General features: G+C 41.0%; 1 protein-coding gene across 2 annotated transcripts in view; it reads left to right on the forward strand.

The window, feature by feature from the left end:
- The window catches only part of LOC149243345 (protein STICHEL-like 3), a 169,548-nt gene that overhangs the window by 54,975 nt on the left and 88,392 nt on the right, over positions 1 to 26,181 (forward strand). For both annotated transcript variants that reach the window (XM_089374490.1, XM_089374489.1), the window contains 3 exons: positions 14,030 to 14,249; positions 14,505 to 15,053; positions 16,876 to 17,611. In XM_089374490.1, the coding sequence (XP_089230616.1) occupies positions 14,030 to 14,249; positions 14,505 to 15,053; positions 16,876 to 17,611 (1,505 nt within the window). The remainder of the gene's footprint in view (positions 1 to 14,029; positions 14,250 to 14,504; positions 15,054 to 16,875; positions 17,612 to 26,181) is intronic.

Genomic DNA, 26,181 nt, shown 5'->3' on the forward strand with positions numbered 1-26,181 from the left:
GCTTAGTTTAGCTTACAAAGCTGTAATGGCAAACTGAAATGGAATTTTTTGTTGCTTCTCATTTCTTCATCGTTCATTTCTGCTAAATGATAAATTTAGGTCTCAGCATAATGTTTTATATAAAAAATCTCTGACCTACGTTTTTGAGAATTGAATACAGATGTCCTGCTTATGACTAAAAGTAACCCGACAAAGGAAGAATCGTTTTACAGATTATCCACCTTTAAAAGCTGCATCTCCAATCCATGCAAATATTTATAAGTTTTTGGATCATTGAAAGTTGACATTGTCTTTCCTAGAAAATCAGAATTCATGGTGAATATGGTGGTTTCAAATTGATGTCAATGCCTGTCCAAGATGAAGGAATGCTTTCTCTTTTGCCTTGGAATGTATGTGATATGTATCCAAAGGTTGTTCCAAAGTTAGGTTGCTGTCTGCCATTAGATCTTTAGCACCTTCATTGCCAATGGCAGTTTAAATCCAACAATCTTTGTTTTTCCAAAAGGTAAATTCAGTGAGCAATCTGAAGATACCATTTAGTTGTTGCATTATCCATTTATTTCTACTTTGTATGGGTAAACCGTTCATGATTGTGACCCTTTATTTTTAGGCCATCTCGTATTGCTTAATTTGCTGGACACATAAACTAAACTGTATGCATGAATAAATAATATAAATATATAGACTTCGTTGACATGCTGCTATATGCTTCTCACTAATTTTAATGTAAATATTGGGCTACCTAATTATCCACCTTTCTACCTCCTTCCCTCTAAGTTTGCTCAAAGCATACAGTTTCAACCTTTGAGCTAACCTATATTTACTTTTGCTGAAGGGCAACTCCTAACATATTTTGCAGTTAACTAACTGCGATAAATCATAACAGAAAGGAGAGTGCATTGGGAGCCTTAAGTACACTGTGGTGCCATGATGCTTAAAGACGATGCTGTTGCTCCCAGGTGAAAATAGATGTTGTAAATGAATTATGAAATCCCAGATTGGGGCTAGAAGGGATAGCATAGGGCAAAAATGAAAATGAAAGCATTAAATATGCTTTTAAGCCTTATAACAGAAAATAGGCAAAAATGAAAATGAAAGCTTTAAATATGCTTTTAAACCTTATAACAGAACATGTTTTTGAGAACTGACTGTTGCAGTTAATATAAGAGACCTGGACAACTTGGTTAAGTGCAGCATCCATACTGCTGTTGGAGATTCTTGGCCTTGAGTTGGTGTCCACACCTCCAGAAACCATACTGAAACTTATTTAAAGCGAATATTAAGTTTTTGTTTGAGAGTTTTCTGGGAATATTTCAGTGCTGTCTTCCTCATCAAATTTTTCAAGATTCAATTATAGAAGTCAAATCTCCATTTCAGATTTCAGACATTTTGGAAAATTCAACTGTTGTGTTTGGCCTTGTATATATTTCTTGCATGTTGGAAAAAAATCCTGAGCTTCTCTTAGCAGTTTCAGCCAATATATTCTGACATAATAGCAGATTTATGCTGTGCCCATCAGCAGTTATCTGATTAAGAGCGTAAGGTTTGGAGCAAATTATGAGGAAACAGGGGAGTACATACTCTTACAAAAAATTATAGTTTGGAAGCAATAATAAAAAAAGGTTCTTTGTCAGATCGACAAAAGATGTTATCCTCGATGGGGTTCTAGTTGATTAATTGTCTACCATCATTCATCTTGCCGTATTTACCCATTTTTCAATCTATTGTAATCAGACATCCTCTATCTGGCGTTCCTTTTCAGATTTACTCTTGTTTCCTGCTGAGAATTTGAATTTGTATTTGAAAGAAATCTTTACCTATATGAGACCAAGGTACCCTTTTAGAAATTTAGTGGTTCGTATAGTTACTTGGCAACCTTCTCTGAAAGAAACCTAGAGAGTTGACTGAGAACATTGTTAAAATTGGAAACTAGAGCCAAACTCCACATGGGTCATCTTATTTATGACAACTGATATTTTTCTTGGATTCGTCTCTACGAGAGGTATAGGATTGATCTAAAGATCATCTGATTCGGACATGTACAAATGAAGTTATGAATTTATTTTGATTATGGTCAAATTGTCAAGGTCGGCCAACAAACTTATGTAGGCTCAGAAGCCCAACAATCACGTCTATTTATCCTCAATGTTGCATATAAATAGAAGGTGACTTAGCCTCATTTGGATACACTCATCTTCACACTTCTCTCTCTCCTCCTCATTGATTGTGTACGGATTTCTGAGCCTCTCTCTCTCCACACGTCCAAAATTTCAGGAGAGTGAAATTTCAGGAGGCCGAAATTTCAAGAGAGCCAAATTTCAGGAGGCCAAAACTCCAGGAGACCAAATTTTTGGATAGTTTGACCAAGTGTTGACCAACGTTGACTGCAACTAGGGCTGACCGCAGGTGGGCTATTTGAACAGACTTTGACTGGGCTGAATCTCACTGTTTTGAGGGTTGTTTTATCTTGCTGTTTGGACGCTGATGCCCTGTTGACCAACATTGACTTTTTTGGTTAGGGCTCTTTTGCTGCTATTATAAATTATCAGATTTGTAAATTGTACTATCTCTCTCTGCCGAACTATTGAAGACTAAAAAAAGATTTGATCAAGGTTTCCCCACAATGGGGTTTGTCCCTGGCTGGTGCCACATCTTATGTCCTCTTGTATTAGCTTGTCTTCTACTGTTTATATTTATATTCTATCTGCGTTTTACTATCATTGTTGATGTGACTGCTAATCTGAATATTGATACTGGGCTAATAAAGAAATTGAAGTAAAATTGCTCTAAAGCATAGAACATACCATTGTTGCCTAAAATTAACATGGTATCAGAGCTGAGGTGAAGACAAAGCCCAAGAAAGAGTGAAAGAGCAATCACCAAAGATAGTTGGACAAGGACAAAAGGTTCAATGGGTTCCTCATCCTACTTCCCGGCTGAAGACAAGCTCCATGATAAATCTGACTATCATGGATGGAAGATGTCTCTTGATTTGACCTTGGAAGAAAAAGAAGTGATGACTATGTGTAGGGTAAAATCCCTGAACCTCCTTCAAATGCATTGGTTGCTCCGAAGACCAAGTACAATAGGGCTGAAGTCAAAGCAAAGAAGATTATCAACGATTCCATTGACAAGCATCTAGTGGCCTACATCTCCGAATCGAAGACCTCCAAGGAGATCTACGACAGGTTGGTTGGCATGTTCAAGGTTAGTAATGCTAATCAAATTCTATTTCTCAAGAATAAGTTGAAGGATATTAAGAAGGGCAAGGACGAGGATATTCAATCCTATTTCTTGACGATTACTGAGATCAAGAATGATCTACTCTCGATTGGAAAAGTCATTCTGATAGGGAACTTACTCTCACCACCCTTGGAGGACTCCCACCTGAGTGGTATGTATTTAGAACCACCGTTCTCAACAATAATCGAATTCCATGGTTTGAAGAATTGTTGTCGAGATGCATTCGAGAAGAAACAAGAATGGTGGAGCAAGAAATGCCTTCTAATAGAAGCAACCCTATCCGCTCATGCCAAAAGGAGAAATAATGCAGGGTCTAAAGGTCATTTCCATGGAAAGCCTGGATCTAAGGGAGGAAGGAAGGGCAAGTGCTTTGTTTGCAATAAGTTTGGCCATTATGCAAGGGAGTGTCCAAATAGAAGGGACACATTGCATGATGATGATCACAATCATTCCAGGGGCAACTTCAACAACAACTATAAAAGGAATGGCAGGTCCAATGGCAAAGGAAAAATGAATGCGGGACATCAAGGAAATGGTCGACCCTCCAAGAAATCAAGGAACTTCAGGTATGCAAAATCAAATGTTGTTAACAATAAGCAAAAAGAGTACTATCATATATCGGCCCTCTCCAATGCCTCTCCTCCGGACACTTTGGGAAATTGGCTGATTGATAGTGGTGCCTCAAGGCACTTCACCGGATACAAGGAAGCCCTCTCTAATCTGATAGAAAAGGAGACAAACTTGGAGATCATCCTTGGTGACGATGCCACCTATCCCGTGAAGGGAGTAGGGAATGTTACCTTTCAATTGAATCAAGGTAACACTATTTATTTGCAAGAAGTACTATATGTACCCGATCTTAAGAAGAACCTGGTGTCCATTTCAGCCATGGAGGATAAAGGATTCAGGATGGCATTCATCGATGGAAAGGTACGTGTTTGGAAAAGAATTTTTAAAGATGCTTTTACTATTGGGTTCAGGGTTGAAACTTTGTATCAAGTTGGAGGAAGTCCATTGGGAGCCATGTCTTGCGACACATCTCTACAATTTGAACTATGGCACCAGAGGTTTGCCCATCTTCGTTATAAGGCCCTACCCAATGTGAGACACATGGTGACAGGTATGCCCGAGTTCAAAGAGAGCATGAAGTTGTATGTCTGGGATGTGCCGAAGGAAAACTTACAACGGGACCATTCCCCTCAAGTAATAGAAAGACCACAAATATATTGCAATTGATCCACTTTGACATATCTGGTATGATGCCCATAAACTCTTGGGGAGGATACTTATATTATCTCACCTTTACAGATGATCATTCTTGCAAGACCTAGATCTACTTCTTGAAGAAGAAGGATGAAGTGTTCACCTGGTTTTGACACTTCAAAGCCTTGATCGAAAACCAATCCGAGAAGAAAATCAAGATATTGAGGATTGATAATGGGACCGAGTACGAATCCAGTGAATTCCAAGATTATTGTAGAGAAGCTAGCATTAAGAGGGAGGCTATAACGCCATACACTCCTGAGCATAATGGTGTGGCTGAAAGGAAGAATCACTCTATTGTAGAAGTAGTTTGTGCCATGCTTCATGATCAAGGACTTCCGAAGTTCCTATGGGCTGAAGCTGCAAATACCGCAGTGTATGTTCAAAACCGATGCCCTCATCAAGCATTAGACTCCAAGACTCCTAAAGAAATGTTCACTAGTAAGAAACGCGGTGTCTCTCATTTTAGAATTTTTGAAGTTCGTATATTTTCATGTGCCGAAAGAGAAAAGAAGCAAATTGGGTGCATCTGGGAAGAAAGGAATCTTTGTGGGCTATAGTGAAAATTCTAAGGGATATAGAATTTATGTGGCTGGTCAAAAGGAAGTTGAGATAAGTCATGATGTCACCTTCGACGAAGATATGGCCCTTAGGAAGATCAACAACCTTCCTATCCTAAGGAAGGACAAAGAAGCTGACACCGGAAATCAGGGTGCAAAAGAAGACGAAACGATGCCTGATGTTGATGAACCTATGGATCCTATTGATCCTCCTCCTCATGAGCCCTCCTCCTCCAAAAGGAGACCCTCGTGGCTTAGGGAGACTCTCAAAGATGTTGAAAGACACATTGCACCAAGGGGGACTTTCCGTGAAAGCAAGAAGCAGAATAGCTATGAAGGATATTTGACCGCCATGAGCACTATCATTCAAATGAACCTTCATCATTTGAAGAAGTCGTGAAGCATCAAGTATGGAAGGATGCTATGAATGAAGAATACGAGTCAATTATGAAGAATGATGTTTGGGATGTGGTCCCTAGACCTTAGGAAAAATCGGTTGTCACCTCTAAGTGGCTCTACAAAATCAAGCATGGAGCTGATGGAAGTGCAGACAAGTTCAAGGCTCGCTTTGTTGCTCGAGGCTTCTCTCAAAAGGAAGGTGTAGATTATGATGAGATATTTGCACCTATTGCCCGATACACCACCATCTGCTCGATCATAGCCCTTGCTGCCTCACAAGGTTGGAACCTACATTAGATGGATGCCAAGACCGATTTCTTGCAAGGTTTAATCAAAGGGAAAGTCTATGTGGAACAAACCGAGGGGTTTGAGGTTTATGATCGGGAATCTCATGTATGCAGGTTGAAGAAAGCTCTCTATGGATTGAAGCAAGCACCTTGGGCTTGGTATGAGAGGATCGATAGCTATCTGATGAAGCTGGGATTCACTAGAAGTGAAGCCGATCTGAACCTTTACTTTAAGGTTGAAAATGATAAACCTTTCATTCTGGTACTTTATGTGGACGACCTCTTTTTGACAGGTGCAGACCTAAGTTGCACGAAACGGGGAAACGGGGAAGCGAAACGAAACGCGACCTCCCCAAATTTTGGAAACGGGGAAACGCGAATATATATAATAATATATATATATATATATATATATATTAAAAACATTTAAAAATTATTAATATATATATGTGCAATCATAAAGCATTAATGATACATTTACTTAAACATTTTAACATTAAGATTAAGATTAAATGGTTTCTAGAACAGCTTAGAAACCCTAAAAAAATTTACAAACTAATTAGAAAAAAAAAAAAAAAAAGTGATTTTTTGGAGGAAACGGGGCCCGTACGGCCTGGAAACGCGTTTCCGGCCGTACGGCACGTTTCCATTTCGGGAAACGTGCCCATACGGCTGGAAACGCGTTTCCAGGCCGTACGGTACGCGGAAACGCGTTTCCGTTTCGTTTCCGTACGGAAACGGACCCTACCCCTGCGTTTCCTGCAACTTAGGTGCAGACCCTCTCATTCACAAATGTAAGAGGGAGTTGGTTTCTGAATTTGAGATGAAGGACCTAGGACCAATGCACTATTTCCTAGGGTTGGAGGTATGGCAAAAGCCAGGTGAAATTTTCCTCTCTCAAGGAAAATATGTTGTAAAGATATTGGAAAGATTTGGGATGGTGGACTGCAAGCCTGAGACTACTCTGATGGAACTTAACTTTAAGAAGTTATGTGGTAGTGCTGTTGGACCTGAATTGGGAAATGCTTCTGAGTATCGTCAACTCATAGGAACACTGGTGTAAGGTCCTCGAGTTAGCCGGGCGCGGTTGGGCGATCGGGCGGGCGCGCGGTGCACGGGCGGGTGCACGGTGCATGGGCGGGCGCGAGCTATGGGCGCGCGATGGATATGCGACATAACATGCGACGAGACTTTGCGATGATGGACAGACAAAGGCAAAGTGCGTTGGCTTATACCCATCCTTGGAGCGTTTGCGGTGATGGGGTGGCCGACCTACGATGAGGTGGTGTGGCCGACTTGATGAGCGCCCAAACGATGCGATGGAGGGGTGTGTGGGCGGTCGGCTGGGCAGCCCACCCACACCCCACGATGGGTATAAACACTTGTGAGTTGAGCGTTCAACTCATCATCATTCGATCAAGCATCTTTCGCTCAAGTATAGTGCGCAGTTCCTTGTGCGCAGAAGTGACAAGAGGTGAGCGCATAACTCATGCGCTAGTCTTGGTGGACGCACAGAGATAGCTCGTACTTGGAGATTGGGTGAAGGCGTGGGCAAGGTGTGCCCGGTGATCGGTCGAAGTGCAGATTTGTGTGAGACTTGAGGAGGGGTTCTTGGTGTCTCGGGTGAGCACCCTCCCACCATGCAAGGTGTGCACAAATGTTGTAAAAGACTGTTTTGCCTTTGTTGTAAAATTGGCTAAGTATAGACTTGGATTTTGCCAAGAATACTTGTGAAACTTGTACTATTGAAGAAAGACTGATTAATATATATTGTTGGGCAGACTCATTGTTCAGGGAGTTGCCCCTCCCTTTATACTGTGCAATTGTCTTCTTTATTTATAATTGCTGATGATAATGAATGAGTATGGGTGTTCATTAGTATAAAGGTTATGCATAATATTGCTTGGTTGCGAAACACAAACTAAGGAAGGAAAAGTGAATTAGGCGTAGCCCATGAACATTAGTATTGGTGAAAAGAAAGTGTTCGGTGGTGCCGCACCTTGCCAAGAGCGGTTGGAAGACTACCGCAGGTGTAGGGGCATGACAGGTGGTATCAGAGCAGGCTGATTCAGGGTTGAAGAAGCTTGACAGTTGGTGACAGTGAAGCAGGTACTTGCAGGTGAAGGAGACCATTTCACACAAGTGGAACAAGGGTTGGTTAAGGTTGCAGGCATCTTGGTGAAGCTGTTGGATGGTCAAAACTAGATTGAAAAAGAAGAAGAAGCTGTTAGAGATGGCGGGTGAATCTCAGGCTGGGTCTAGTCATGGACAAGATGCTACTCTAGCACTTATGGAAAAGATGCTGTTAAGGATGGAGGTTATGGAAACTTCCTGGGATAAGAAGATGGACTTGTTCGCTAAGGAGCAAGAGGCCAACTCAAAAATGAAGGAAGAGTTTGATGAACTCCGGACACAACATGAGTACACTGATCTTATGTGCACACAACTTGAAATAAGGGTCAAGGAGGTTGAAGAAGCAAGGGATCAAGGTCTTGCAGAGATCGTGAACTTGAAGAAATCTCTTGACGAAGCCAATAATGAGATCGCGGTGTTGAAGAAGGCTATGAGGCATAACTCAGGTGGAGGAGTGCCCCATGTGAAGGTCAAGGAACCAGAATCTTATGATGGCACACGGAATGCAAAAACTCTTGGCAACTTTCTATGGGACATGGAGCAATACTTGGAACGGTTGGGTCTATCTGATAATGAGACAAAGGTCAAGGTAGCTGCTCAGTTCTTAACAAAGGATGCTAAGATGTGGTGGTGAAGGAGGATGGACCAGATTGCCAATAGCAGTGCTGATGACATTACTTCGTGGAATAATATGAAGAAGGCTTTGCAGACCCATTTCAGTCCTCAGGATGAGACATGGGAAGCAAGGACAAAGATTAAGTACATAAAGCAGACCGGGAGCCTACAAGCATATCAGTGAGAGTTTGCAAGTGCAGCTCTGGAACTTCCTAACATGGCAGAGAGGGACAAGGTGTTCAACTTCATTATTGGGTTGAAGCCTTGGGCACGCAATGAAGTGAAGAGGCAGAAGATTAGGACACTTGAGGAAGCTTTTGCTGCTGTTGACAGGTTGGTGGAGCATTATGATGAGACTTCTGATGACAAGAAGAAGAAGTCCGATAAGCCGAAGGAAAAGAAGAAGGATGATGCTTCGAAATCGGATGATAGTTCGAAGACGAAGAAAGCCTTGAAGTGTTGGATATGTGCTGGACCACACACGGTGAAGAATTGTCCTTCTAGACCAAAGGTGGCTGCTATTGCACAATCTGATGCGAAGAATGAAGGTGCTTTTGTGGGAATGATGCAGATACTTGGTGCTTCTGCTACTACGAAGGTGGTCTCTAGGAGGGATCCTGAGAGGAACATATTGGAGTATGTTTGAATGAAGGTTGGGGGTGCTGATGTACTCACTATGGTGGATAGTGGGGCTTCTCACAACTTCATGGGCAAAGATACTGTGAGAAGGATTGGGCTGAAATTTGTACCGGCAAAGGCACAAATGAAGACAGTGAATTCTCCTCCTATTGAAATTCTTGGTATAGCTGAGAGGGTGGACACTACACTTGGTGAATGGACAGGGAAGGTTGACTTCACTATAGTGCGGATTGATGACTATGAGGCTGTATTGGGGATGGAATTCATGAAACAATTTGATGCCATGATTGTTCCACATTTGAAGAAGCTCTACATTTATGATGGAAGGGAAGATGTACCCATTGGTGTGCCAACCATTGGAGTGACAAGGCCTGATTGTAAATTGGGAGTGATGCAAATGGAGAATGAGAAGAGAATGGGAGACATGAGTAAGCGGTTGTCTACTGTTGAGGCAAAGCTTACCGAGTAGTCATTGATCATCAGGTCACTTTCAGTTAGCATCTTGGACTTGTCAAGAAGGCTAGAGTTGGTTGAGGATGATGATGATGATGAAGAGGTGTATGTGAGGCCGGATGTCCAGAAGGAAGACCGGGTTGCTTATCTACAAAGGATGGAGATTGAGGATCTTGATAGATGGATCGGGTTGATTAGTGAGGGGGAGCCTTCAGGCTCTACTCCCTCTACATCTTCTTAGATGGATGAGAAGATGGGGCTCATTGTTAGCTTCTCATGGCAGTGAGTCCCTAAACATGTTGAGCAGGTATGATTGATGGTGCAGGGATGGCTTGGCATCAAGCATCATGACATGTTGCAGATGAGATGGATGGAGTTTCCATGGACCTGAGCATGGATTACACTTATGGAGATAGATTCTTGATGAGTCAAGAATGTGGCAGGTTGTTTTGAGAAACGACTGGTGGTGATGGAAGAATGTGCATTCTTGTGGTTTGGGCGTATGGTTGGATTAGCTACCCAACTAGCTTGAGTCATGAGGGGATCCAGTGTACAGGATGATGTTGCTATTGGGATGAGATGTTGGCACATGATGGACATGTGTTAGCTCTTGTTGGAGTATCATGACAGAGGTTCACATGATGACACATGATGAGGTCGACACGAGATGTTGCAGTGGGCATGTAGCTTGAGATGGAGGGATCGGCCTTCCATGATGGGGAGCAACATGTGAAGATTGTGACAGGGTGGTCGATGATCATGGATTGAGATGATATCTGGTGGAGGACATACCGATGAGGTGTATGCCTTGGTATGGAGAGCTTGGTGGCAGTTGGTCACTAGGTTGGAGACATGATGGAGATGGAGTTCTACATATGTTGCAGGGATGTTTGCCATATGTGGAGGAGTTGACATCATGGATAGTGATGATCTTGGTAGATGGCTGCCGGGATGATATGTTGTCGAGGACGACAACGATTTCAGGTGGAGGAGGATGTAAGGTCCTCGAGTTAGCCGGGCGCGGTTGGGCGACCGGGCGGGCGTGCGGTACACAGGCGGGCGCGCGGTGCACGGGCGGGCGCGAGCTGCGGGCGCGCGATGGATATGCGACATAACATGCGATGAGACTTTGCGATGATGGACAGACAAAGGCAAAGTGCGTTGGCTTATACCCATCCTTGGAGCGTTTGCGGTGATGGGGTGGCCGATCTACGATGAGGTGGTGTGGCCGACTTGATGAGCGCGCAAACAATGCGATGGAGGGGTGTGTGGGCAGTCGGTTGGGCAGCCCACCCACACCCTACGATGGGTATAAACACTTGTGAGTTGAGCATTCAACTCATCATCATTCGATCAAGCATCTTTCGCTCAAGTATAGTGCGCAGTTCCTTGTGCACAGAAGTGACAAGAGGTGAGCGCATAACTCATGCGCTAGTCTTGGTGGACGCACAGAGATAGCTCGTACTTGGAGATTGGGTGAAGGCGTGGGCAAGGTGTGCCCGGTGATCAGTCGAAGTGCAGATTTGTGTGAGACTTGAGGAGGGGGTCTTGGTGTCTCGGGTGAGCACCCTCCCACCGTGCAAGGTGTGCACAAATGTTGTAAAAGACTATTTTGCCTTTGTTGTAAAATTGGCTAAGTATAGACTTGGATTTTGCCAAGAATACTTGTGAAAATTGTACTATTGAAGAAAGACTGATTAATATATATTGTTGGGCAGACTCATTGTTTAGGAAGTTGCCCCTCCCTTTATACTGTGCAGTTGTCTTCTTTATTTATAATTGCTGATGATAATGAATGAGTATGGGTGTTCATTAGTATAAAGGTTATGCATAATATTGCTTGGTTGCGAAACACAAACTAAGTAAGGAAAAATGAATTAGGCGTAGCCCATGAACATTAGTATTGGTGAAAAGAAAGTGTTCGGTGGTGCCGCACCTTGCCAAGAGCGGTTGGAAGACTACCGCAGGCCTGGGGGCATGACAACTGGTGTTCTTGGTGAACTCCTGTCTGGACATATGTTTTGCAGTTAACACATTGAGCCAATATAGGGTTGAGGGTCATCATATACATTGGATTGGTGCCAAGAATCTTTTGAGATATCTTCGGTGCACAATCACTCATGGACTAAGATACACTGCCGGAGATGTGAGGTTGCATGGTTATTCTAATTCTGATTGAGTTGGCAATGTGGTGGATCGCAAGAGCACTTTTGGATGCTATTCTTCTTTGGGTTCTGCTTCGATATCTTGGATGAGCAGGAAGCAGAAATCAGTTGCCTTGAGCATCGTCGAGGCCGAATACATAGCTGCTAGTATGGCCTCCTGTAAAGCTATCTGGTTGAGGAAACTCTTTAGTGAGTGGTTTGGAACTGTGCTGGATACCACTGTGATCCTCTGCTACTACCAGGGTGGGATCCGATTATTAGAGAATCCCATGTTTCATGATCGCTCCAAGCATATAGATATCAAGTACCACTTTATCCGGGATATGGTACAACGAGGAGCAATAAGGCTCCATCACATTGGGATTGATGAGTAGGTTTTTGATATTCTGACAAAGCCCCTCGGGAAGGTCAAGTTCTTGGCCTTTCGAGAACGACTTGGAGTCGTGGAGAGACCCTCTAATGAGGGTCTTGTATGAGATGGACCTTGAGCTCTGGGAGCTCCGGGGGGCTTGGGGTACTTCTTGGAGCGATGAGAAACCATAGGGTGAGTGGTTCAACCTTCCCCTGCGATACCCCTTGGCGACATGTAGGCAGGATGAGTGGTTCACCCTTCTCCTGCTGAGACATCCTACCCATGCAGTCTGGGACTCATGGGAAGTACCTTTCATTTGGCCAATGAGTAGGGAAATGAGGATAGGGACCATAGAACTACTAATGGATGCATCGTGTACTACTGTACTCCCTATGCTAGGATGACCGATATTGATCTGGGATCAATTAGAACTGACTTCGAGTCAGTAAGAGTGGTATGAGACACTCTCTTTTGATTGGAACTGACTTCGGGTCAGTAAGAGTGGTATGACACACTCTCCTTTGATTGGGACTGACTTCAGGTCAATGGAGAATGGTATGATACAGTCTTGACCACTTCTTCTTCTTCATAGTTCAGCAGAGCAGAGCAGTGCATTGATGGCAGAGATAGTACAGATTGGCAGATGGATTAGCAGATGGAGTTCTCCCTAGTTGAGAGGGAGTGTTAAAATTGGCAACTAGGGCCAAACTCCACATGGGTCATCTTATTTATGATAGCTGATATTTTTCTTGGATTCCTCTCTATGAGAGGTATAGGTTTGATCTAAAGATCATCTGATTTTGACATGTACAAATGAAGTTATGAATTTATTTTGATTATGGTCAACTTGTCAAGGTCGGCCAACAAATTTATGTAGGCTCAGAAGCCCAACAATCACGTCTATTCATCCTCAACGTTGCATATAAATAGAAGGTGACTTAGCCTCATTTGGATACACTCATCTTCACACTTCTCTCTCTCTCTCCTCATTGATTGGGTACGGATTTTTGGGCCTCTCTCTCTCCACACGTCTGAAATTTCAGGAGAGCGAAATTTCAGGAGACCGAATTTCTGGACAATTTGACCAATGTTGACTGTAGCTAGGGCTGACTGCAGGTGGGCTGTTTGACCAGACTTTGACTGGGCTGAATTTGACTGTTTTGAGGGCTGTTTTATTTTGCTGTTTGGAGGCTAAAGTTGACCAATTTGCTGAGGGTCAAATCTCCCCTGTTGACCAGCGTTGACTTTTCTGGTTAGGGCTCTTTCGCTGCTGTTATAAATGATCAGATTTGTAAATTGTACTATCTCTCTCTGCTGAACTATTGAAGACTAAAAGAAGATTTGATCAAGGGTTTCCCCACATTGGGGTTTGTCCCTAGCTAGTGCCACATCTTATGTCCTGTTGTCTTGGCTTGTCTTCCACTGTCTGTAGTTATGTTCTATTTGCTTTTTACTATCATGTTAATGTGACTGCTAATCTGAATATTGATACTGGGCTAATAAAGAAATTGGAGTAAAATTGCTCTAAAACATAGAACATACCGTTGTTGCCTAAAATTAACAACATTTAATTTATCAGTAAGATTACATAAGTGTAAGTTACGGTGGTTATAGTATTACAAAATTTGGCTTGATTACAATACCATAATCAAATACATGTTTTCTCCAGTTAATGATGATAAATATGCTATTGCAAATAAAAAGGGTTCTATCATATATTCATCAACTATAGATAAATTTTCTTGATTTTCTGTATTTTCCCCTCGAGGTTGTTTGTTTGAGCTGCTAACAGCTTTGGTTTTTGAATGGATACTGAATTATACTTGTATTTTTAGTTTGCAAAGAAAGATTTTATATACATTTAAAAGAACTTTTCAATAACTGGACCTCTAACAAAGTGTACATGCTGCTGCCCTTCAGGTTGGGATGATTCCAGATGAGAAGTTGGTAGACTTGCTTGATTTAGCTTTGTCTGCAGATACTGTAAATACAGTGAAGAGTTTAAGAGAACTCATAGAAGGAGGGGTGGAACCATTAGGCTTGATGTCACAGCTTGCGACATTAATAACTGATATTCTTGCAGGAAGTTACAAGCTGCATCGAGAAAGACACAAAAGAATGTTTTTTCATAAACAGACACGTGAGTGATTTGTTAATGAGAAGTATTTATTCTGTTGGGTTTCATATCAATGCCTCAATCTATATAACAGAGATAGACAACCACATTACCTCACACCATATTCATTAGATGGAGTGCATTGGCTATATACAGTTGCTCTCTAAAAGGCAAAGTATTTTGCATTTATGTTGTTGTGCTTACATCTCTATTGCTTTCTCTTTGAAACCTCAAAGCATATTAACCTTATAGTGATAATAGTCTTGTTTATGTTGGCAGTATCTAAAGGAGAGATGAATCGGTTGCGTCAGGCTCTCAGAACTCTTTCTGAGGCTGAGAAACAGCTTCTATTATCAAATGACAGAACGACATGGCTGACAGCTGCCATGCTTCAGCTTGCTCCGGATCCATTGCATACATTTCATAATTCTTCTTCAGGTACTAGTGTCATTCAGAGTCCTGTAGCACATGCAATGGGAAAGGAAAGCGTAGACCAAGAAACAATGGGTATTAAATGGAACAATCTGGATAAGCATTCTGAGCCTATGCAATGTGTAAAAGGCTCTCCTATTCTTGAAACCACTGTTTCCAGCATGAAAGAGTGTATTCCTGCCAAGATATCGAGGGAATCCAGTTCATCTCACTATTTTGGTAGAGTGACTAAGAGTCGGCCTTTACCAGTTCTGGCAGGAAATAAAATCTCACCATCACTGGATGATAGCATGGACACCACAATGACTGGTGATAAAGACTTACCGGTATATCCGTCCACTTATTCTGATGGGCTTTGTAAGGCACGCAGAAGGCAATTTGTCTGCACCAGTCCAAGTAAGCTTGAGCTCTTGCTAGGATTACTAGAGAACTTGCTTTGATGAACTCATGTGTGTAAAGCACAGAATATCAACCATATTTTTGTTTTAAACACTAATCTAACCAACCCATGTACAATGTGTATGCATTTCCTTGAGCATTGTCTTAATTGTATGATAAGGTTACCTTATGGTAGGAATATTATCTCTTGCATATTAGTTAGAAATCTGTAATGGACACTAAGTTGTATGAGATATGAATCATTATATTAAGGTTGCCAATAATTCTTCAATGTGTGTATTTCCTTGAACATTGTCTTAATTGTATGCAAAGGGTACACTATGGTAGGATATATCTCTTGCATAGTAATTAGAGATGTGGAATGGACACTAAGTTGTATATGACATGAATAATAAATATTATGGTGCTAATAATTCTTCATAGCTTACTCTGTGTTGCAAGATGAAACATTGACTTCTGCAGGAGGAGCTTTCTGTATTGAAAAATTTATTTGTTATATACAGACTCTAGAGTAAAATGTAACATAGCTTATCAGGAATAGCTATTTAGAACATCACCATTGAGCCTTTATCGATAAGTTGGAAACATGCTTGCTCTTTTCAAAAGTCCTAATGGTTAATTGCTTACTTTGGTCACTAGGATGTAAAAATTCTGATTTCATTTAATTGTGTGCAGTGCACAGAGTTTATTTAAATTTTATTGTGAATCTTTTAGAACTATTAGCACTGTCTTCAAAGGGATTCAAGTATTGTTAGCCTCTCAAAGCTATTAGTATCATATTTGAAAGTTGAATTGTTATCCTTTAGAACACATGATATCCCCATCAGAAGATTTACTACAGAAAAAATATTGTATGTACTTGACATAGTCTACACGATATTGGCCATTCAAATGACAGAACTCTGTTTAATAGTATCCGACTTGTACTGAATTGGGAACTTGTACAATTCTTTGTCTTGGTCGTTAATTCTAAACTTGATTTATTTCTCCAATTCCTCTTCGCCAATTTAGACATGCTTGTTTCTGAATAAGGCAGACACATAACAACTCTCAGATAATGTATTTTTGGGCATACCATTGTGTGATAACCAAAAAAGATAAGACCTATAAAATGTGGCCTAGCATGCTCAGCGAGGCTTCTGATAACCTTAATGGTAAGAAGCTAGTAAATGCTTATTTTGGGACTAGAGACTAATATGAAAACGGTAAAACCCTTGAAGGTTTGATATACATGGTATAAATGGCTGTAGCTATTGATTGCACTGTATTTTATCTTTTCATTAGGACTTGCTTGGGAACAACCTAGAGTGACCATGCATGAATACATGACAATTTAGAGTGCAAAATTTGTCCAGATTGTTGCATTACAGGCTCTGCATTGTATTTTTCAAACTTGTGTCATAGATACTGTCACAGACAAAACAATGTAATTTTGGGTTCATAAGATGGGATAGCTTGCTTGGTTCACGGAAAAACTATGGGTAGCTACTAAGACATGCATTGGAGACATGTTAAACACACTAGGGCTTCTATGTTGAGAAGACACTATCAGGTTCATTAGTCAGATCAGCCAATAACATGAGATCCATGACATATCATCTACTAGTATGTTGTGGTACCTTTATGTAGGAGTGATTTGCATTTATGGTAATTATTCCGTTTTTGTTTTCAATTATTTGGTGTTTTCCACATTTTTCTAATCTTGGTTTGAATTTGAAAAATGTTTTAGGTTAGAAAGACATGAAAACTGATTTGTTTTACAATTGATTTATGAAGAATACATGTAGATTGTGGGACTGATGTCTTTCTTGTCTTACAGATAATGCAGTTCAGATGGAATCCCATGCTGATGAACATAAAATAATATCAGATGATATTGATTCTTCCATTCCACAAGCGCCCCATTCAGCTGTTGACCATCAGGTTGAAGCTCGAATAAACTCTAAGAAAGATATTCTTGAGGATGGAGTTGGTTTACCATCTGATCAATCAGTCAGTTCAAATACTGTCCAAAATGTTGCAATTGATTCTAATCAAATGCAGCTGTCTGACTCTGTTATTGATGCCAAAAGCATTGCAGTAAATGGAGGTAAAGATGGATGGAGAGCCAATGATCACAAAACAGTTTGTTCCAATAACGGAACTTCCTCAAGTGAGATTGTTGGACCTGAATTAGTTCATTCCTCTTTTCATGGATATGCTAGTAGCCAGGAGGTGGTATCAAGAGCCCGTTCTGATGAAGAACGGTTAGAAAGTGCATGGGTACAGGAAGCTCAATCTTCTCCTCACATACCTATGTCAGGCCAATCTTGTCCAGAAATCCATAGGAGTACAAGAGAACAGGCCCAAGCAGAAGCCATAAGTAAGAGTAAAGTTGCACATAATTGCACAAATCAGCAATCAGAAGTTAACATTGATTTCAATAAGAATCCACAATCTAATTACACAGGAGGATCTTCCGAACATGATTTGGGAAGGCATTTGCAGGCTAATATTTTGCCCCTTGTTTCCCAAGAAGGAATATCAATTGCTGAAAGAATCGAAGAAGAAAACTTGTACGTGTATTGCATTTTATTTTTTTTATAATGGTTCCTTAAATGAACATTTTTTTTGACAAGTATGTGCATTCACAGACTTTATATGTTACAGTGAATATAGGACTAAATGGCAAGCCTGAGAATATAATAAAGGAAGAACAGAATAAGTAAGTTTGCCTAAACATGAATAAAATAATTATATTCCCACAAAAGTTAAAACATCGTTGCAAGAATGAACATCTGCTGAAGTCATAAGATATTAAAGGAATAGTTGACTAAAGGGTGCAATAGGAAGCCTTGTAAACTCCAGAACATTCATCTATGATATAAATATATGAAAATATTTGTTTCAAGGACAATTTATTTGTATTATAGAAGTAACTAACAACATCTTGATTGCCAACAAAAAATTAACCAGTGGAGATTTACAACAATCTAACAACAGGATTATAAAGAAAACCCTGTCCTAAGAAAGCCAGCAATGTGAGAACAGAGAACATGAGCATGTGCCTCAATAGGAAGGGATTCGATATTGGTATGGAAAAAACTGGAATTGACTTTAACAAGAAAAGCTAAATCCTGCCTAAATAGCACCAATTACTTTTTAATTGGAGGCGATGGTTCCTCATGAAAAGTAGCCTTCCACCAAATATTTCCACAGAGGCCAATAGAAGATAGCTGAATTGAGTGCCATAAATATTTTTAGATATCCCTAATCATCCAAGTGTCCCTTAGGAAAAGACATTTCCAAGATTGCTGGTTAGTAAAATAATAGTTAAATTCCCCTTGAAACTGTTGCCTCAAGACCTCAACAATCCACTTTTTGCTCTTTGGTGGAATTTTACCACACGGGAGGCTTCCTAGTTTAGGTCACCTAAAAGATATTCTTGGTCTAGGGTTCAAAGGTGACAATTGAATAGGCATACCCAAGATACTTAGGCTAAGGACAAGGTTCAATTCTACTAGACAAGGAATAATGTACCTTAGAAGCTACCTATAAAGGACTCATAGCCTAGGGTTTTTGATGTACAAAAATGTAGCACAAATTGGCATACAAGGAGAGAGAAAAGGTTTGTTTAATGATATGATTAATAACATGAGCCATGAACCTTGAAGTGACCCTAAGTTGAAGCCTTAGGGCTTTTCTAGCTCTAGAATTGCCTAGGGTTGATGATGTCAGCACTGTTACCACACAATCTAGAGGGGCTCTAAGGAAGGGAAACCCAAGGGACGACTACTAGACTGAGTGACAACAATGAGACTATGACCCACTGTCACCTTAGCCAAAGTCCCCTGGTCTTTATGGACTTTCACTGATGGTAGGAGTCTTGGTAGGAAGGGAATTACTTAGAATGAATAGATCAATTATTTAGGTGTGAAGTGATTCCACAAAGCCCATTCAAGGAGAGACATAATAATGGTTTAATGCTTCAAGGAAGCTAAAAGCTCTCCAAGAAACACCTAGGGGGAGATCAAGACTTGGGTTTGAGACTTATGATGATAATAGGTATTCCTAAAGTTAAGGCCCCAAGTGATGGGATAGGGCCTCTCAAAGAAGCTCGATGTAATGTTTTAACACTATCAAGAGGCTCTTTGCTTCCTTTGAGAGACCTAGGAAGGAGTTGCGCTAGACCTAGGGATTTATGAATGATCGTGGGAAGAAATACTTCCAAGGTACTCACTAGGTCAAGGCAACGGAGGAGAAAGGGTTTCTCATGATTTATTCCAACAAATACTATGCTCATACAACCCTCGAAGAAGTCCCAAGTCGAGAGAGAAAGACTTAGGTTTTCCCTCTTAGAGTAGCACCTAGGGCAAGAGATTTTATGGATGACATAACATGAGATTCATGATCACAGATTGAGGAAAGTCCCATATGAACTCTAGCAAGTCCCGTGGACTTGACATACCTGATTTGATGAACATTTGATGCCGACTCTAACCACTCTTCATGATTGAAGGTATGCCCTTGTTGTTTGGTTTTATATATACTAACAATTTGTTTTTGACAGGATCAGATCATCTTAGTGTTCAGTGCCAGAGGGAGTTGACCTTTGAGCCCAGGTGATCAACAATATGAGATTGAAAGTATAACTGAGAAATGGGAAGGACTTCCTTGTTAAGGGACGTATGTTGTTAGAGACTTTGGCATGAAGCAGTTGAGAGAGATTCCTCCTCAAATTCATAATTGATGAATCTTATGATGAGCTGGAAGTCAGAGGAATTCTTTCTTTGTAGCATGAGCCAGATGGAGTCAGATATGTTTATTGGGTTGTTGTTAACATGTGCTAAGATATCTACATGAAACGATTAACCATGAACTAATATACACTGCCAGAAACTTGGTAGATACATCGATGCGGGCTGAGACTGAAAAATGTTGTTAACAGGAAAGGCACATTTGGGTGTTGTTGTAGCTTGTGGTCTGCCATGATTTCTTGGATAAGCCTAAAATAGAAGGTTGTTGCTTTGGGTACAACAAAGGTAGAGTACATTGCTACTAGCATGACTAGCTGTGAGGTAGTATGGATGAGAAAGCTCTTTGGAGATCTACTTGAGTATGTGTTGGGCATGACTGTGATATACTACGATAATATGAGTGGGATCTGACTTTTAGAGAATCCTGTGTTTTATGATCGGTCCAAGCGTACTGATATTAATATCACTATATCTAGGATGTGGGGCAAAGGGAGCAATAAGACTTTGATATTGATTTTTTGTGGAATTGAAGCAGTGAGGCTTAAATAGATGAGCAGATAGCAAACATTCCTACCAAGCCTTCGCAGAAAGGGAAGCTCTTGGTCTTCATAGAGTAGCTTGCATTGGTGGATGTGACCCTCTTGGGTAATGGTCAGGTTGATCGAGAACACTAAGCTATGCTCTTCCTATGAAAATTTTACTACTGAAATTCTATTGCAGCATCTAGAATTAATTCTTCTCATTGTCGATTAATTTAGCAGTTTATTGCTACAACAACAATGAATTAATCACACTACAAACTTCACAAATAAAAATACTGCGGAAGATATACTGGAAACTAAGAAGATACTGGTACACACACACATAAAATATGACAATTATTTTTGGACAAGAGTCCTCGGAAAAACCCAACTTTGGAAAACCAGTGCAACAACTAAGGGTTTTTATTATTAAGCAGCAGTGAGAAATTCTGAGTACAATAAATGTATCCAAACTGGCGAATCTATCGAAGAGAAATACTGGAATTTTTTTTTTGAGGGAATATACCCTCTCTCCGAGCAATCCCGACACTTGATTGCATCTTAAAAGCTAGCTGTCCAACTAGCTCTGCGCAGGCCCTGTGTTACACTAGCAGACCCTCACAACTCTACCTGAATCGATTGCTAATCTAGCTGTCCTGCCTACTGTCGACTGAGAAAATGCTTCTTCGGCCCTCAGGAAAACTTTCTTGGCCTCTAGAACTGAAAACGTCTTCCTATTCAGCTGGATCAAATTGATCTTTTGAATCAACTGCACAGTCTCCATGCTGCTTCCTGGAGAAAATATTGACCTCCTCTTTTTGACTCTTCGAAACTAGAAAACTTCCTCAGGACTCACTGTCTTTGCCCCTCTTTCTTTGCTTCCCTACTTTTGCTCGAACTCTTCCTTCATGTTGTTTCTCTTTGGAGAAATCAAATTGCCCAAGGAAACCGATCTCAAGTGTGTTCCTCCATCTACCCATCGACTTCTTCTTATAATCTCCAGTTGGGACTCTAATGACAAAGATTAATTAATCAATGGCTGAGATTATTGCCTAGTTGATCCGTGTGAGTTTCTAGAGAAATATCGCCTTCCTCAATTAATTGTTGTTAATTAATCATTTTCGCTAAGTTAGACGTAGGAAAAATTTAATTACTGATTAATTAACTTAATTAAGGATTTTCTAGATGGATTTTCGTGAAACCTTTTCTGGGTTATGGAGTCCTAGTGTTTCTTAGCCTCTCTGACAACTGTCGAGACTAGAACACCATCTGATGCTACAAAAACTAACACTTCCCCCTTGTATTTGATCTCCCAGAGATGGGAATTGAGCTGGAGAGCTCCCGGGGTTAAGGGAACTTTGGACAATAGGATAGGTTGTGATCCTTACCCCTTGTAGTAAGTGTATCTCGCCTATTGTCAATGTAGGGTGTGTGTGTTATCCTTGTAATTTATGACAAGTGGGTATCTCCCCCTACCATCAAGTCTGGGACTTGATAGAGTATACCCCAGTATGCATCCTACCCACAAGTTGGGCTTGTTGGAACTTGGGATTGCCACCCATCCCGCCAATGGGTGAGGAGACTTGAGATAGGGTGTGATCCTTACCATTTATGGTAAGTTGTATCTCACTCAAGTGATGGGTTGTAGGTGTTCTACCACTTGGCTCTTGAGGGTCAAGGTGAGAATATCAACGAACAATAATATAGACAATGATCCTTATCTTTCATGGTAAGTTGTATCCTGCCTACTGTCGAACAATATGATAGAGTGTGATCCTTACCTCTTATGGTAAGTGGTATCTTGCCTTATGTCAATCTCCCCTATTATCCGTGGGTATAGGGTGGAAGCTGGAGCAACCCTATGATGATTCTTCTTCTTTAGATAATAATATCATTGTTCAACTGATGATCAAAGTGTTAATTTGGCAACTCAGTGACAAATTCCAATCTTGGGACTATATTCCTCTCTCTGAGAGGACCAATTTTGACTTTTGAAGCACTGGATTTGGACAAGGGAAAGTGTATTTTTGAAATGAAGGTGACATGTGCACAAAAGGATAGGTTGGCCCTAAAAGCAAATTCAACACCCTTGGAAGCCTATAAATACAAGTCAAGTGATCCTGATTTGGACATCATCATCAAACTTCTTCTTCTTCTCTCTTATTTGGTTTGGTTCACATATGTCTGAAGTGGGTTTGTGGAATTTGGTTTTCACATGTCCGAAATTGTAGGGTCCGAACTCCAAAGCTCGTAAGTGTGATTAGGGCTTTTGGTTTCCAGCTGCAGGGTTGACACATGAATTTTTTGGTTGCAACTACAAGCATCTAGGCTTATTTGTGTTACTAGAAAGCTCCAGCTGCATGCATGACTCGCCCTCCGTGCAACTGACACTTAGGGTTTCATTTTTATAGGTGACCATAATTGACCACAACTAACCGCAGATTGGGAAAGTTAACTTTGATCAGTATTGTTGTTGGGGTCATATTTATGGATATTGTTTGGTGGAATTTTTGATGTATTGTTTTGTATTGGCTCATTGTACTCTCTATTGAACATTCTATGACAATCTAATAGAAGAAGAATTACAAAGGGTTTTCCCACTTGTGGGGGTTTTCCCTGGTCTTTGAGAAAATCTGTGTCTCTTGTTGATGTTGTTGATTGTCTCCTATTGTCATTGCATTACTGTTCTATCTTCAGTTACTATTGATCAATGTTGCAGGAAAGGCCCCCCCGCTCGGATCAAAACCCGATCCATGATCCGTATGGATGCGTGGATGAACCGCCCTTCGAAACACGGATCGGGTTGATAAATCCGATTCTTGCCATTTTCAGAATTGTACGGCTGATTCGCGTTTCGATTTTTCCAAAATGCGTTTTGTATGGTGGTTCGCCCGTGCGAAGCGCGACGCTTCCAGGTCCGATCCATATGGATCGCGACCGCTTCGCCCGGGCGTCCGCTGTTTCCGCCGCGCAGGTCAAAAAAGTCGTTTTTATTTTTTATTTTTTCTATTTATTTATTTTTTCCTTGGTTGGGGGTGGGTCCACCTTGGGTGAGGGTGAGGAGTGAAGGGATTTAACACCCTTGCATCTCTCATTTGCTCACTTTTATTTATGAGAGCTTAGAGAAGAGAAGAGAGGAGAAGAGAGCAGAGATTGGAGGAGCTTGGAGGAGGAACTAGGAGAAGGAGGAGGAGCTTGGAGGACTTCCGTCTACAAGAGCTAAAGAGGTAAGTGCAAACCCCAAACTCCCTCATTTTTTTGACATTGCTTTTTGTATTTTCCTCCTCCCTCTCCTACTCTTTCCCATTCTTTCTACTTGCTCATTTAATTGCAGGTTGTCCACCACCTATATCCATATTCCAAGATGGTGTTCTTTTGACTTCTATGTATCATTCCACTTTTGGTTTTAATGATGGCAAGGGGGAGTAGGAATAGAAGGGAAGAACAACAAGAAGATAGTGGTCCCAATATGAGTGACCCATTGTATGATGAGGAGGAAGGGTTTGAAGAGGAAGGGGATGAAGTTGAACCTGAAGGGAACACTGAAACACTAGAGGGGAACGCTGCATTAACACCCTTGTGGAACTATGTGACCAAACTTGAAGGGGGAAAGGGTGGTGGAAGCTACAAATTTTTGTGCCCTCATGGTTGTCATGGAGGAAAACAATTTAGTGGTTCATATACCTGTGTGAGGAGGCATCTTTTTGGGGTGATGGACAGTGACGAAAAAAAGGGTGTTGTGGGGATACAAATTTGCTTAAACATTTCACCTGAACAAAGAGGAAAATACATCCAAATAGGGGAGGTTTCACAACAAAAAAGCAAGAAACAAAAAACTCATGTTGAATCAAGTGCAACCTCTAGATTTGGTAGCTCATCTCCTCATGGTACTTCTGGAAGCTCTAGAGGTAAAAGAACAATAGGGGATTTCCTGAATGTTACAGGGAGGGATGATGTGGATGGAAAGATAGTCTGATTTCTTTGTGCTTTTGGTGTACCATTCAATGTGCTTCGCTCTCCCTATTGGCATGAAATGGTAAAGGCCAGCCCCAAAAGGATATAAGTCCCCCAAATATGAGAAAGCTAGAACAGGGTTATTAGAAAGAGAAAAAGCAAAGGTTCAAAGATCTTTGACATGTTTTAAAAATGAGTGGGTAGATTGTGGGGTATCCATTGTATTAGATGGGTGGACAAATATTAGAAACCAACATTTGATAAATGTTCTTGGTGTTTCTGCTAGTGGTGCAATATTTATTACATGTCATGACTCCTCCTCCATCAGTGCATCTTCCCAAAACATCGCAGATCTCCTATTGCAATCAATCAGAGATGTTGGTCCGAATAATGTGGTTCAAGTGATCACAGGTAATGCAGCAAATTGTAAGGCAGCAGGAAAAGTTATTGAGCGTACTCATCCACACATCTTTTGTTCTGGGTTCCTGGTTCACACATTGAACCTTTTGATGCATGATATTGTGAAGCATAAAGAATGTGGGTGGATTAATGAGATTTACAGGAGAGGGAAGCAACTCATTAAATTCATCATGGGGCATACAAGGGTAAACTACTTCTATGGCACTTACTCCAAGTTGCAGTTGCTTAAACTTGCAAAAACAAGATTTGCCAGTTATTACCTCACCTTTAGACGGCTAGTGAAGGTGAGACAAGCTTTAACTAATATGGTGTGTGCTGAATCATGGGAGGAAATTAACACTGATAGAGATGGTGCTAATGTAGCCAAGGACACTATTTTGGACATGTACTTTTGGTCACAGGTTAAACATGTTTTGCAATTCACCAAACCAATTTATTACATGATCAAGTTTGGAGATTCAGATCGACCAATAATTGGGGAGGTGTATGAGCAAATGGATAGCATGTTGGGGTAGATTAAAGACATTGTTGAGCCTGGAGATATCAGCTTGTACAATTATATTCGTGCAGAGGTGGAAAACCGATGGGAAATGTTAAATGTTCCATTGCATGCATTAGCATATGTTTTGACACCTAAATACTATCATCCATCATGGCTTTCAACACCAACACCTAGGGGGGGGGGGAAGTAGGAGAAAACCAAACCAAGATCCAGAGGTTCACAAAAAATATTTGATTGCATTGAGTAAATTAGTTCCTGATGAGGAGGATGTTGCCATGGTACGGAGAGTTGAGCAACTATACGCTTAACATTGGTCCATTTGGGAGCATGCATGCAATTAGGGATCGAGAGACTTTTTCTTCTCTTGAGTGGTGGAACATGCATGGAGGTGCTACTCCACTTCTACAGACTTTGGCATTGCGGGTGCTATCATAGGTGGTAAACATTTCTTCTGCAGAGAGGTGTTGGAGCTCTTATTCTTTCATCCATAGTGTTAAAAGGAACATGGTGAGTTTAGACCGAGTAGAGAGCTTGGTTTATGTTCATTACAACTTGTGATTGTTGTCCCATTACTGTGATGATGCAAAGACTAATAAAGACCTTAAGATTTGGGACAAGAATCCAGAGGAGCCCAATTTGGAGGATGGAGTGTTGCGATTAGAGCAATTACAGGATGCTCTTATCCAGGTATGTCCATTGTGGTATGAATTTTGCTTATAAAGCATTTCTCTAATTCCTATTTTAAATTCTTTTGTTAACTAGTGGTTTTTTTTGGTTTGAATTTTTTGAGCGATTCCAAGATGATGATGATCAAGTTGAGATGCCACCCCCATCTAGTCCCTTGGTTCCCAGGTTACATGGTTCAACACCAACAACAGGGGGTTCGTCTTCATCAGTTTCAGTGCCACAACTTCCACATGCACCATCTTCTTCATTGCCACCACGTGGAGGCCCGCCGCCACATTCTCTTTGTGGTGGTGAAGAAATTTCAA

Source organism: Pinus tabuliformis, chromosome 8, assembly GCF_031772625.1.
Source record: "Pinus tabuliformis cultivar Carrire ecotype Pingquan chromosome 8, CPIR1, whole genome shotgun sequence".
Taxonomy (NCBI): Eukaryota; Viridiplantae; Streptophyta; class Pinopsida; order Pinales; family Pinaceae; genus Pinus; species Pinus tabuliformis.